Source organism: Coregonus lavaretus (genome assembly GCF_964263955.1).
Source record: "Coregonus lavaretus genome assembly, chromosome: 2".
NCBI lineage: Eukaryota > Metazoa > Chordata > Actinopteri > Salmoniformes > Salmonidae > Coregonus > Coregonus lavaretus.
This window is the reverse complement of record NC_139989.1, coordinates 52191324-52204310: the sequence shown is the minus strand read 5'-3', so window position 1 is coordinate 52204310 and position 12987 is coordinate 52191324. Positions and strand designations below refer to the sequence as shown.

At 45.9% G+C, this 12987-nt stretch overlaps 1 protein-coding gene across 1 annotated transcript in view; it reads right to left on the bottom strand.

Annotated features, from left to right (window-relative positions):
* LOC311138289 (acid-sensing ion channel 2) overlaps positions 1-12987 on the bottom strand; it is a gene marked incomplete at both ends in the record, with an annotated part of 398974 nt that overhangs the window by 36475 nt on the left and 349512 nt on the right. Inside the window, one exon of the mRNA XM_084172970.1 lies at positions 1372-1499. Within this exon, the coding sequence (XP_084029096.1) occupies positions 1372-1499 (128 nt within the window). The remainder of the gene's footprint in view (positions 1-1371; positions 1500-12987) is intronic.

Genomic DNA, 12987 nt, shown 5'->3' with positions numbered 1-12987 from the left:
ACCGACAGTTATTTGCTTGACAATCACCAGCTGACGAAATTTCATGACCGCCACAGCCCTAGTCAGACCTCTCCATCCATCTACTGTATCCATCATACCTTTCTCAGATAACACCCTGGGCAGTGAGGAGAATGGCCGTCAGCCCACTGACCACTGTGGTCGCTATGGCGACATACCAGCATCAACCCTCTACTGACACTGACAGAGCCACACTCAAACCCAATGACCAGTTTCCGACATAAGTGGAAATAACTGAGGTAATTTCCAGTAACCATTTGATCAAACATGGGATTGTAAATCTGGAGCTTGAACTACAGTTAGAGGTGCATTTGTTTGAGCTGAGTAGCCTTGGTGTCGCCTTGAGATGGGGCAGGGGAGCTTTATGCTGGTGCATTTCTACTGTGATATACTCCAGTGTTTTTTTCCAAAAAGCCTCAGACTTGTGTTTTATATTTACATTTGAGTCATTTAGCAGACGCTCTTATCCAGAGCGACTTACAGGACCTTGGCATCAAGGTCACATAGCTGACAGCAAGGTCACATAGCTGACAGCAAGGTCACATAGCTGACAGCAAGGTCACATAGCTGACAGCAAGGTCACATAGCTGACAGCAAGGTCACATAGCTGACAGCAAGGTCACATAGCTGACAGCAAGGTCACATAGCTGACAGCAAGGTCACATAGCTGACAGAAAGGTCACAAAGCTGACAGCAAGGTCACATAGCTGACAGCAAGGTCACAAAGCTGACAGAGTGGGAGGTTATCATCTGTCAGAACACATCCACTAAGAGACTACAGAGGAGGGACTGAGGGGAGAGAGACACAGATACTGCACAATTAGAAACATCACACTACCTTAATATGGCAGATTATTAGTCGACCAGGGTTGCACACACATTCTCTGAAGGCTGCCATGCACAAGCTATGTGCTGGTGTTCTTGGTTACATGCTATTTCTGTAACATGTGTTACTCGCCATGCATGTCTGTTTTCTGCTTTCCCACCACCACCACCCCAGCCTCCATCTGTTTGGACTCTGCTTTTGTTTCAGTCAGGGTGATTGGTATAGCATATCTTGTTCACCGCCTATATCTATCATGATGTATGCTCTGGCATATTGTAATCTTCCTGTCTCAACTGTTTACGCACGCACTCCCACCCACACACACTCCCACACACCCACACACACTTCCACCTACCCACCCACCCACACCTGAATAGAAAGTTATTTATCAGAGGTGTACGGTTTTCATCTTGGAGAGATAAGCTCCAATCAGGAGGAAATTGAAATCTAAAAGTGAAATGTCTCAGGAAGACAGCAGTAGACCTATCCAGTGCGTACAGTAATAACTGAGGTCAAAGGGCACCTACCCTCTGCTCCTGAGTGGCAACAAAGGTCTGAAAGCCCGGGGCAACACCAAAGCCCAGCTCGTGGATGAACGGGGGCTCTGCCTGGCTGTGGATCTGCACCCGCACTCCTGCCTCGAACGCTGTCTCCTCTGTGGGGAAAACACACACACAGGGAGATTAACAGTTACTATCACACACACACAGCTCACACACGACAGACATGAAAGTATCTAATATACACACAATTGCATGAACAAAGTAAAAGACAGTGAAATTCCTTTATGAATCACCTTTAGTAGATGAATGTGAGCTTGTGAATGAGAGCCATATGCTTCCCTGCCTTGCCTTCTTCCTCTATATGGATACGTTCAGTAGAAAGACGGCCCATTTGCCTCGGCTCAACATCAAACAGAGGAGCAGGAGTAGAATTTCCACTGGCTGTCTCTTAACTACACACATGAAAGAGCTGTTACCCAGCCAGTCACAAGCATGCATGCGCACACACACACACACACACACACACACACACACACACACACACACACACACACACACACACACACACACACACACACACACACACACACACACACAGACATACTCCAAAGCATAAAGACCCTCTTCCAGACAAACATCATCCAGACACTCTCACACACTGCCCACAGGCAGACGTGTTAACACACGCACACACACAGAGAGGTTGGATGAAAAGAGGCTTTATTCAAATCAATAACTTTCTCTCTGCAGTCTTCTTGTCCGGCAGCCATGTTCCTGTGCGTTCAATCAAGCTGCCCATCCTCCTCCAAGCCTGAGAGGCAGCAGCTTCAATCAGGCTGCTGGACTGGAACAGTGAAAGCAGTGAAAGACAGAGTGGAGGGAGCACAGCACCCAGGGTTTGTCAGCCTATTTAAAAGGGATGTTTCCTCCAGCATCTTCACAAGGTCCTTTGCTGTTGTTCTGGGATTGATTTGCACTTTTTGCACCAAAGTACGTTCATCTCTAGGAGACAGAATGCGTCTCCTTCCTAAGCGGTATGATGGCTGCGTGGTCCCATGGTGTTTATACTTGCGTACTATTGTTTGTACAGATGAACATGGTTCCTTCAGGCGTTTGGAAATTGCTCCCAAGGATGAACCAGACTTGTGGAGGTCTACAATTTTTTTTCTGAGGTCTTGGCTGATTTCTTTTGATTTTCCCATAATGTCAAGCAAAGAGGCACTGAGTTTGAAGGTAGGCCTTGAAATACATCCACAGGTACACCTCCAATTGACTCAAATGATGTCAATTAGCCTATCAGAAGCTTCTAAAGCCATGACATCATTTTCTGGAATTTTCCAAGCTTTTTAAAGGCACAGTCAACTTAGTGTATGTAAACTTCTGACCCACTGGAATTGTGATACAGTGAATTATAAGTGAAATAATCTGTCTGTAAACAATTGTTGGAAAAATGACTGGTGTCATGCACAAAGTAGATGTCCTAACCGACTTGCCAAAACTATAGTTTGTTAACAAGAAATTTGTGGAGTGGTTGAAAAACGAGTTTTAATGACTCCAACCTAAGTGTATGTAAACTTCCGACTTCAACTGTATATAAGCAGGGGTTATATACACTACCATTCAAAAGTTTGGGGTCACTTAGAAATGTCCTTGTTTTCTAAAGAAAAGCAATTATTTTGACCATTAAAATAACATCAAATTGATCAGAAATACAGTGTAGACATTGTTAATGTTGTAAATGGCTATTGTAGCTGGAAACGGCTGATTTTTAATGGAATATCTACATAGGTGTACAGAGGCCCATTATCAGCAACCATCAGTCCTGTGTTCCAATGGCACGTTGTGTTTGCTAATCCAAGTTTATCATTTTATAAGGCTAATTGATCATTAGAAAACCCTTTTGCAATTATAGGCAGAGTTGCAAAGAAAAAGCCATATCTCTTAATCTTTTATTTTTATTGGCCAGTCTGAGATATGGCTTTTTATTTGCAACTCTGCCTAGAAGATCAGCATCCTGGAGTCGCCTGTTTTGTGGGTACTATTTAATGAAGCTGCCAGTTGAGGACCTGTGAGGCGCCTGTTTCTCAAAATAGACACTCTAATATATTTTTCCTCTTGCTCAGTTGTGCACCGGGGCCTCCCACTCCTCTTTCTATTCTGGTTAGAGCCAGTTTGCGCTGTTCTGTGAAGGGAGTAGTACACAGCATTGTACGAGATCTTCAGTTTCTTGGCAATTTCTCGTATGGAATAGCCTTCATTTCTCAGAACAAGAATAGACTGACGAGTGTCAGAAGAAAGTTATTTGTTTCTGGCCATTTTGAGCCTGTAATCGAACCCACAATTGATGATGCTCCAGATACTCAACTAGTCTCAAGAAGGCCAGTTTTATTGCTTCTTTAATCAGCACAACAGTTTTCAGCTGTGCTAACATAATTACAAAATGGTTTTCTAATGATCAATTAGCCTTTTAAAATGATAAACTTGGATTAGCAAACACAACGTGCCATTGGAACACAGGACTGATGGTTGCTGATAATGGGCCTCTGTATGCCTATGTACAGTGAGGGAAAAAAGTATTTGATCCCCTGCTGATTTCGTACGTTTGCCCACTGACAAAGAAATGATCAGACTATAATTTTAATGGAAGGTTTATTTGAACAGTGAGAGACAGAATAACAACAAAAAAATCCAGAAAAACTCATGTCAAAAATGTTATAAATTGATTTGCATTTTAATGAGGGAAATAAGTATTTGACCCCTCTGCAAAACATGACTTAGTACTTGGTGGCAAAACCCTTGTTGGCAATCACAGAGGTCAGACGTTTCTTGTAGTTGGCCACCCGGTTTGCACACATCTCAGGAGGGATTTTGTCCCACGCCTCTTTGCTGATCTTCGCCAAGTCATTAAGGTTTCGAGGCTGACGTTTGGCAACTCAAACCTTCAGCTCCCTACACAGATTTTCTATGGGATTAAGGTCTGGAGACTGGCTAGGCCACTCCAGGACCTTAATGGGCTTCTTCTTGAGCCACTCCTCTGTTGCCTTGGCCGTGTGTTTTGGGTCATTGTCATGCTGGAATACCCATCCACGACCCATTTTCAATGCCCTGGCTGAGGGAAGGAGGTTCTCACCCAAGATTTGATGGTACATGGCCCCGTCCATCGTCCCTTTGATGCGGTGAAGTTGTCCTGTCCCCTTAGCATAAAAACACCCCCTTAGCATAATGTTTCCACCTCCATGTTTGACGGTGGGGATGATGTTCTTGGGGTCATAGGCAGCAATCCTCCTCCTCCAAACATGGCGAGTTGAGTTGTTGCCAAAGAGCTCCATTTTGGTCTCATCTGACCACAACACTTTCACCCAGTTCTCCTCTGAATCATTCAGATGTTCATTGGCAAACTTCAGACGGGCATGTATATGTGCTTTCTTGAGCAGGGGGACCTTGCGGGCGCTGCAGGATTTCAGTCCTTCACGGCGTAGTGTGTTACCAATTGTTTTCTTGGTGACTATGGTCCCAGCTGCCTTGAGATCATTGACAAGATCCTCCCATGTAGTTCTGGGCTGATTCCTCACCGTTCTCATGATCATTGCAACTCCACGAGGTGAGATCTTGCATGGAGCCCCAGGCCGAAGGAGATCGAGGGAGATTGACAGTTATTTTGTGTTTCTTCCATTTGCGAATAATCGCACCAACTGTTGTCACCTTCTCACCAAGCTGCTTGGCGATGGTCTTGTAGCCCATTCCAGCCTTGTGTAGGTCTACAATCTTGTCCCTGACATCCTTGGAGAGCTCTTTGGTCTTGGCCATGGTGGCGAGTTTGGAATCTGATTGATTGATTGCTTCTGTGGGCAGGTGTCTTTTATACAGGTAACAAGCTGAGATTAGGAGCTCTCCCTTTAAGAGTGTGCTCCTAATCTCAGCTCATTACCTGTATAAAAGACACCTGGGAGCCAGAAATCTTTCTGATTAAGAGGGGGTCAAATACTTATTTCCCTCATTAAAATGCAAATCAATTTATAACATTTTTTACATGCGTTCTTCTGGATTTTTTTGTTGTTATTCTGTCTCTTACTGTTCAAATAAACCTACCATTAAAATGATAGACTGATCATTTCTTTGTCAGTGGGCAAACATACAAAATCAGCAGGGGATCAAATACTTTTTTCCCTCACTGTAGATATTCCATAAAAAATCAGCCGTTTCCAGATACAATAGCCATTTACAACATTAACAATGTCTACACTGTATTTCGGATCAATTTGAAGTTATTTTAATGGCTAAAAAAAATTAAAAATCTTTCGAAAACAAGGACATTTCTAAGTGACCCCAAACATTTGAACGGTAGTGTATATATATTTATAAATGGTGTGCATAGACAGTATGGACAGTATATGAATAGAAAAGGTGTGTACAGCAGTAGTTATTTGGATGAGCCTTTACTAGAATACAGTATATACATATGAATTGGGTATAACAGATCACCGACCATTTCGAATCCCACCGTACCTTCTCCGCTATGCAATCCGGTTTCTGAGCTGGTCATGGGTGCACTTCAGCCACGCTCAAGGTCCTAAACGATATTATAACCGCGATCGATAATAGACAGTAGTGTGCAGCCGTCTTCATCGACCTGGCCAAGGCTTTCGACTCTGTCAACCACCACATTCTTATTGGCAGACTAAATAGCCTTGGTTTCTCAAATGACTGCCTCGCCTGGTTCACCAACTACTTCTCAGATAGAGTTCAATGTGTCAAATCGGAGGGCCTGTTGTCTGGACCTATGGCAGTCTCTATGGGGGTGCCACAGGGTTCAATTATTGGGCCGACTCTTTTCTCCGTGTATATCAATGATGTCGCTCTTGCTGCTGGTGACTCTCAGATCCACCTCTACGCAGACGACACCATTTTGTATACATCTGGCCCTTCATTGGACACTGTGTTAACTAACCTCCAAACGAGCTTCAATGCCATACAACACTCCTTCAGTAGCCTCCAACTGCTCTTAAACACTAGTAAAACGAAATGCATGCTCTTCAATCGAACGCTGCTGGCACCCGCCCACCCGACTAGAATCACCACTCTCGACGGGTCTGACCTAGAGTATGTGGACAACTACAAATACCTAGGTGTCTGGTTAGACTGTAAACTCTCCTTCCAGACTCACATTAAGAATCTCCAATCCATAGTTAAATCTAGAATCGGCTTCCTATTTCGCAACAAAGCCTCCTTTACTCATGCTGCTAAACATGCCCTCGTAAAACTGACTATCCTACCGATCCTTGACTTTGGCGATGTCATTTACAAAATAGCCTCCAACACTCTACTCAGCAAATTGGATGTAGTCTATCACAGTGCCATCCGTTTTGTCTCCAAAGCCCCATACACTACCCACCACTGTGACCTGTACGCTCTTGTTGGCTGGTCCTCACTACATGTTCGTCATCAAACCCACTGGCTCCAGGCCATCTATAAATCACTGCTAGGCAAATCCCGCCTTATCTTAGCTCATTGGTCACCATAGCAGCACCCACCCGTAGTCTGCGCTCCAGCAGGTATATCTCACTGGTCATTCCCAAAGCCAACACCTCCTTTGGCCGCCATTCCTTCCAGTTCTCTGCTGCCAATGACTGGAACGAATTGCAAAAATCTCTGAAGCTGGAGACTCTTATCTCCCTCACTAACTTTAAGCATCAGTTGTCAGAGCACCTTACCGATCACTGCACCTGTACACAGCCCATCTGAAATTAGCCCACCCAACTACCTCATCCCTATATTGTTATTTATTTTGCTCTTTTGCACCCCAGTATCTCTATTTGCACATAATCTCTTGCACATCTAGCATTCCAGTGTTAATACTAGGGGTGTAACGATCCATCTACTACATCGATGTATCGATTTATATTCCTATGATCCAACTACATCGATCTGTGCTCGGCGAGTTGGCCTTTTGGACAACATATATCAATCTAACATCGTTTTAAAATGTAATAAATCGATTGTATCGATACTAGGAAATAACCCATTGGATTTAAGCACGTCAGACTTTATATGGATGTTTTTTCTTAGCACTTTTAATGATAAAGGCTTTAAACATTACTCGATTCAGTCTGCCTATCCATGACGTCATCGCCCCGCGCCAGCAGCAGCGCAAAGGCGCAAAGACAACAAAACATAGCATGGCGGACGACAGAGGAGAAGCCGTCGAGCGAGAAATTATCAAGCCACCATTGCGGTCCTTACAAGAAACAGGAATCTAGGAAACTTCACATGCACTGTCCAGTATCCAGGTATTTATTTCAGTCACACTGGTTGAATTTTTGGCTAAAAGGTTACTGAATCGATTTCAAGTCACTGAATCGTTTCGGATCGTATCGTTCTAAATGAACCAATATCGTCCTTGAATCGTATCGACAACCACGAATCGTGATACAAATCGAATCGTTGTTAAAACGAATCGTTACACCCCTAGTTAATACTAATTGTAATTATTTTGCACTATAGCCTATTTATTGCCTTACCTCCATAACTTGCTACATTTGCACACACTGTATATTTATTTTCTGTTGTATTTTTTGACTTTATGTTTTTTTACCCCATATGTAACTCTGTGTTGTTGTTTTTATCGCACTGCTTTGCTTTATCTTGGCCAGGTCGCAGTTGTAAATGAGAACTTGTTCTCAACTGGCTTACCTGGTTAAATAAAGGTGAAATAAAATAAATAATAAATAAAAATATGTAAACATTATTAAAGAGACTATTGTTCAATGACTATGTACATAGGGAAGCAGTCTCTAAGGTGTAGGGTAGAGTACCGGGAGGTAGCCGGCTAGTGACTGTGTCTAAGATTCAGGGCAGGGTACTAGGTGGAGGCCGGCTAGTGATGACTGTTTAACAGTCTGATGGCCTGGAGTTAGAAGCTGTTTTTCAGTCTCTCGTCCCAGCTTTGATGCACCTGTACTGTCTCCGCCTTCTAGATGGTAGCGGAGTGAACAGGCCATGGTTCGGGGGGCTGAGGTCCTTGATGATCTTCTTGGCCTTCCTGTGACACCGGGTGCTGTAGATGTCCTGGAGGTCAGTTGCCATACCAGGAGGTGATACAGCCCGACAGAATACTCTCGATGGTGCATCTGTAGAAGTCTGTGAGGGTCTAAGGGGCCAAGCTTAATTTCTTTAGCCTCTTGAGGTTGAAGAGGTGCTGTTGCGCCTTCTTCACCACACTGTCGCTGTGGAGAGACCATTTCAGGTCCTAAGTGATGTGCATGCTGAGGAACTTGAAGCTTTTGACCCTCTCCACTGCGGCCCGTCGATGTAGATGGGGGCGTGTTGGATGGATGGGTAATCATGTTGGTGTCATGTACATTATGAGGAAAATGTATATTATTTTTGAAATACTCATTTAGATGGGAGAGACCAGAGGGCAGGGGTTATGTGAGCATCAACATACACTGCTATGTGAGTTCCATCACTATCACAACAAATCACCATCACCAGATTTGATCTGAATGAGATGGATAGATAGAAAGTGTGAAACCCCTGAAGGTTAGATTGAATTAATCCTAATCTGTACCGCCATCATAATTTTTATCACCAACGTTTCCACAGATAATGTATTTGGGTGGGACTTCCCAAATAAATGACTGTGGTATTTCATTTGCCTTCCTCTCAGGGCGTGTCAACTGTGATTCCATCTCCGGCTGAAATGAGAAATCACGGAGCAGAGGGGAATAAGAGAATCAGTCATGGCAGAGAAAGAAAATGGGCTGTGAGTGTGAGTGTGTGAGTGAGTGAGTGAGTGAGTGAGTGAGAGAGAGAGAGAGAGAGAGCGAGAGAGAGAGAGCGAGAGAGAGAGAGAGAGAGAGAGAGAGAGAGAGAGAGAGAGAGAGAAAGAGAGAAAGAGAGATTGTGTGTATTTGTGTGTGTCCATGAATGTGTGTATGAAATCAAATATGCACAGTCATATCTAATCTTGTGTGGGCCCCTGCTGCCGAGGGTTCACGTCTCCCACATAGCCCAGGGTCAACCTTGTTTCTGCTGTTCCCTCACTTACATTCCCTCCCTCCACCCCTCACACACCTCCCACACAGCCAGAGGGTTTGCCAATTGCCATACACCACAGCTCCCGAACCCCACCACCTCTACCCAGCCAATCTGCCATGCTGTAGCGTATCTGATCCAGCCACTTCTGTTTGATCAGGCAGCAAGTTTGACACTACACTGTCCTCCCTCTAGAAATACACCTGCTGTTCCATGTTGCATGTGATGAGTAACATTGATCATTTGGACATTCATGTAAACAGGGGTCAATGTTTATTGTCTCCAAGAAACACTAAAAAGGGATTAGAGGAGTATTTTCCACTCCACTGTGGATCATACCCGCTGTTTGACCTGTTGTTGAATAAACAACCTCATGTTGTTTTCGTGAGTCCTCACAGCACCATGAGTCTGTTCAGAAGCCTGAGAGTACTGAATTAATAAGAGCAGAGAGAGAAGGGCTCTTTATGCTGCCCTAAGAACTCAAACATGTGTTATGTTCTTTTTGAAGTTCCACTCTTCTCTTTTTTCTAACATGGTGGCTATCTGAGATGTGATGATGACAGGTTGTTAGAGGGAGCGAGGATAGAGAGAGAGAGCGAGAGCGAGAGCGAGAGCGAGAGCGAGAGCGAGAGCGAGAAAGAAAGAGAGAGAGAGAGAGAGAGAGAGAGAGAGAGAACAGAGGGAGGACAGAAGGAGAATTAGAAAGATATAGCAGGATGAGAGAACAGGGAGAAAGAACATGGAGCGAGAAAGGGATGGAGCATTATATAGAGAGAAAGAGGTGGATAAATTTGTCCTGGCTCATCTGTGAAAAGATGAGAGAGAAATCAATGTCAAGAACTCATCTTTCATGGTTACAAATGAATGCCGGGGCTAATCTATACTCTAATGCCGGGGCTAATCTATACTGCTACAGTATCCAACGCTTCAGGATGGAGTCATGAGAGTGTGTGTATCAATGTTAGCTCAATCACTATGAGGCTGTATACGATCACATATACTGAGTGTACAAAACATTAGGAACACCTTTCTAATATTGAGTTGCACCCCCTTTTGTCCTCAGAACAGCCTCAATTCGTCAGGGCATGGACTCTACAAGGTGTGGGGTGATGGAAATAGCAGAGCCAATAGAAGTAGGTGAGAGGGAGGAAGTGAACATTCACTTTCATCGTTTTAAAGGTGAGAAAATGAGCTGCCTGGGGATATTCTATAATATCGCTCGGAACAATTTCTACTTAATCCTGTTATATAAGCAAAACCTTCACCTAAGATCTACTTGGCTACTTTCATAGCACATTATGAATTACAAAGGCTAGTGTTTCCCTTTGTTTAATAAATATAAATAACCCATCTTAATGCTTTGATGCTTAGATAGGTCTACATGACTCCTGCTATGTTTGATCAAGAACATTTAAGATAGACAAAATCATTTAAATGACTGTTTGTCACGATCGTCAGGGAGAGAAGTAGACCAATGCGCAGCGTGATGAACGAACATGTTACTTTATTATATTAAAGCACGAAACAAAACAATAAACGACTCGTAACGTCCACGGTGACAATGACCGAACACGGAACAAAAACCCACAAACACAAAGTGAAAAACAGACAGTTAAATATGGCTCCCAATCAGAGACAACCAGCCAACAGCTGACACTCGTTGCCTCTGATTGGGAGTCACTAAGGCAAACATAGAAAACAACAAACCAGAACCCCCAACATAGAAATAAACCACATAGAATGAACACACCCTGGCTCAACATATAGAGTCCCAGAGCCAGGGTGTGACAGTACCCTCCCCTAAAGGCGCGGACTGCGACCGCGCCTCAACCAGAGAAAAATAGGGGAGGGGAGGGCTGGGTGGGCACTCCTCCTCGGCGGCGGTTCTGGCTCCGGGCTTGCCCACCACCCTCCAATAAACCCCCCATAGCGCCCCTGGTCCGGTCTGGCCCCGCTGGCTGGAGCTGACCTGGACGTAGCAGGAGCGGCTAGCTTCAGCTCCGTTGGGGAGCAATAAAGCGGTACCTGATTTGGCACAGATGACCCAGGCACGGGTTGTGCCGGACTGACGACGCGCACCCCAGGCTTGGTGCGTGAGGCAGGAAAGGACCGGACCTGGCCGTCGATGCGCACCCCTGGGTTGGTGCGTGGAGCAGCAACGGGCCGGACCGGGCTGACGATACGCACCCCTGGCTTGGTGCGTGGAGCCGGAACGGGCCTCACCGGACTGATGACTCGCACCCCTGGCTTGGTGCGTGGAGCAGCAACGGGCCGGACCGGGCTGACGATGCGCACCCCTGGCTTGGTGCGTGGAGCAGCGACGGGCCGGACCGGGCAGACGATACGCACCCCTGGCTTGGTGCGTGGAGCCGGAACGGGCCTCACCGGACTGACGACTCGCACCCCTGGCTTGGTGCGCGGAGCAGCAACGGGCCGGACCGGGCCGACGATGCGCACCCCCGGCTTGGTGCGTGGAGCCGGAACGGGCTTCACCGGACTGACGAAGCACACCACTGGCTTGGTGCGTGGAGGAGGAACGGGCCTTACCAGGCTGACGACGCACACCATAGGCTTGGTGCGGGGAGCAGGAACGGGCCAAGCCGGGCTGACGAAGCGCACCACTGACTTGGTGCGGGGAGCAGGAACAGACCGGACCGTACTGGGGACACACACCACTGGCCCTACACCGGGATCTGGAACGGGCCGGACCGGACTGGTAACACACCCCTGTACCTCTCGCCGTGCCTCTCTACCTTCCATCCCCTCTTCGACCAGTGGCCCCCGTAACCTGGCGGCCTCCTCTGCCAACCCGCTGGACCGCTCTATCGCGGCCTCCTGCTGCCCCGACGTCGTGAGCCCCCCCCTAAAAATTTTCTGGGGGTCTCTCCTCCCCGTGGGCCAGGCCTCTATCGTTCTCGCCCAACTCTCGCTCTTCTGCCCCCAATTCCAGCCATTCTGCTCTTCATTAGGCTTGACCCAGTCTAGACTCTTCCTCCACTGTTCCCAAGTCCATCCACTCTGCTCTTTACAAGGCTGGACCCAGTCGAGGTTGCCACGGAGATCTGCAAGCGATTCCCCTGGCGATGGCTCCTGGACACGCTGCTTGGTCCAGTTTTGGTGGGTTTTTCTGTCACGATCGTCAGGGAGAGAAGTAAACCAATGCGCAGCGTGATGAACGAACATGTTACTTTATTATATTAAAGCACGAAACAAAACAATAAACGACTCGTAACGTCCACGGTGACAATGACCGAACACGGAACAAAAACCCACAAACACAAAGTGAAAAACAGACAGTTAAATATGGCTCCCAATCAGAGACAACCAGCCAACAGCTGACACTCGTTGCCTCTGATTGGGAGTCACTAAGGCAAACATAGAAAACAACAAACCAGAACCCCCAACATAGAAATAAACCACATAGAATGAACACACCCTGGCTCAACATATAGAGTCCCAGAGCCAGGGTGTGACACTGTTAGTCTAGTGGAATCTACACTGAACAAAAATATAAACGTAAATGCAACAATTTCAAAGATTTTACTGAGTTACAGTTCAAATAAGGAAATAAATGAATTAGGCCCTCATCTATGGATTTCACATGAC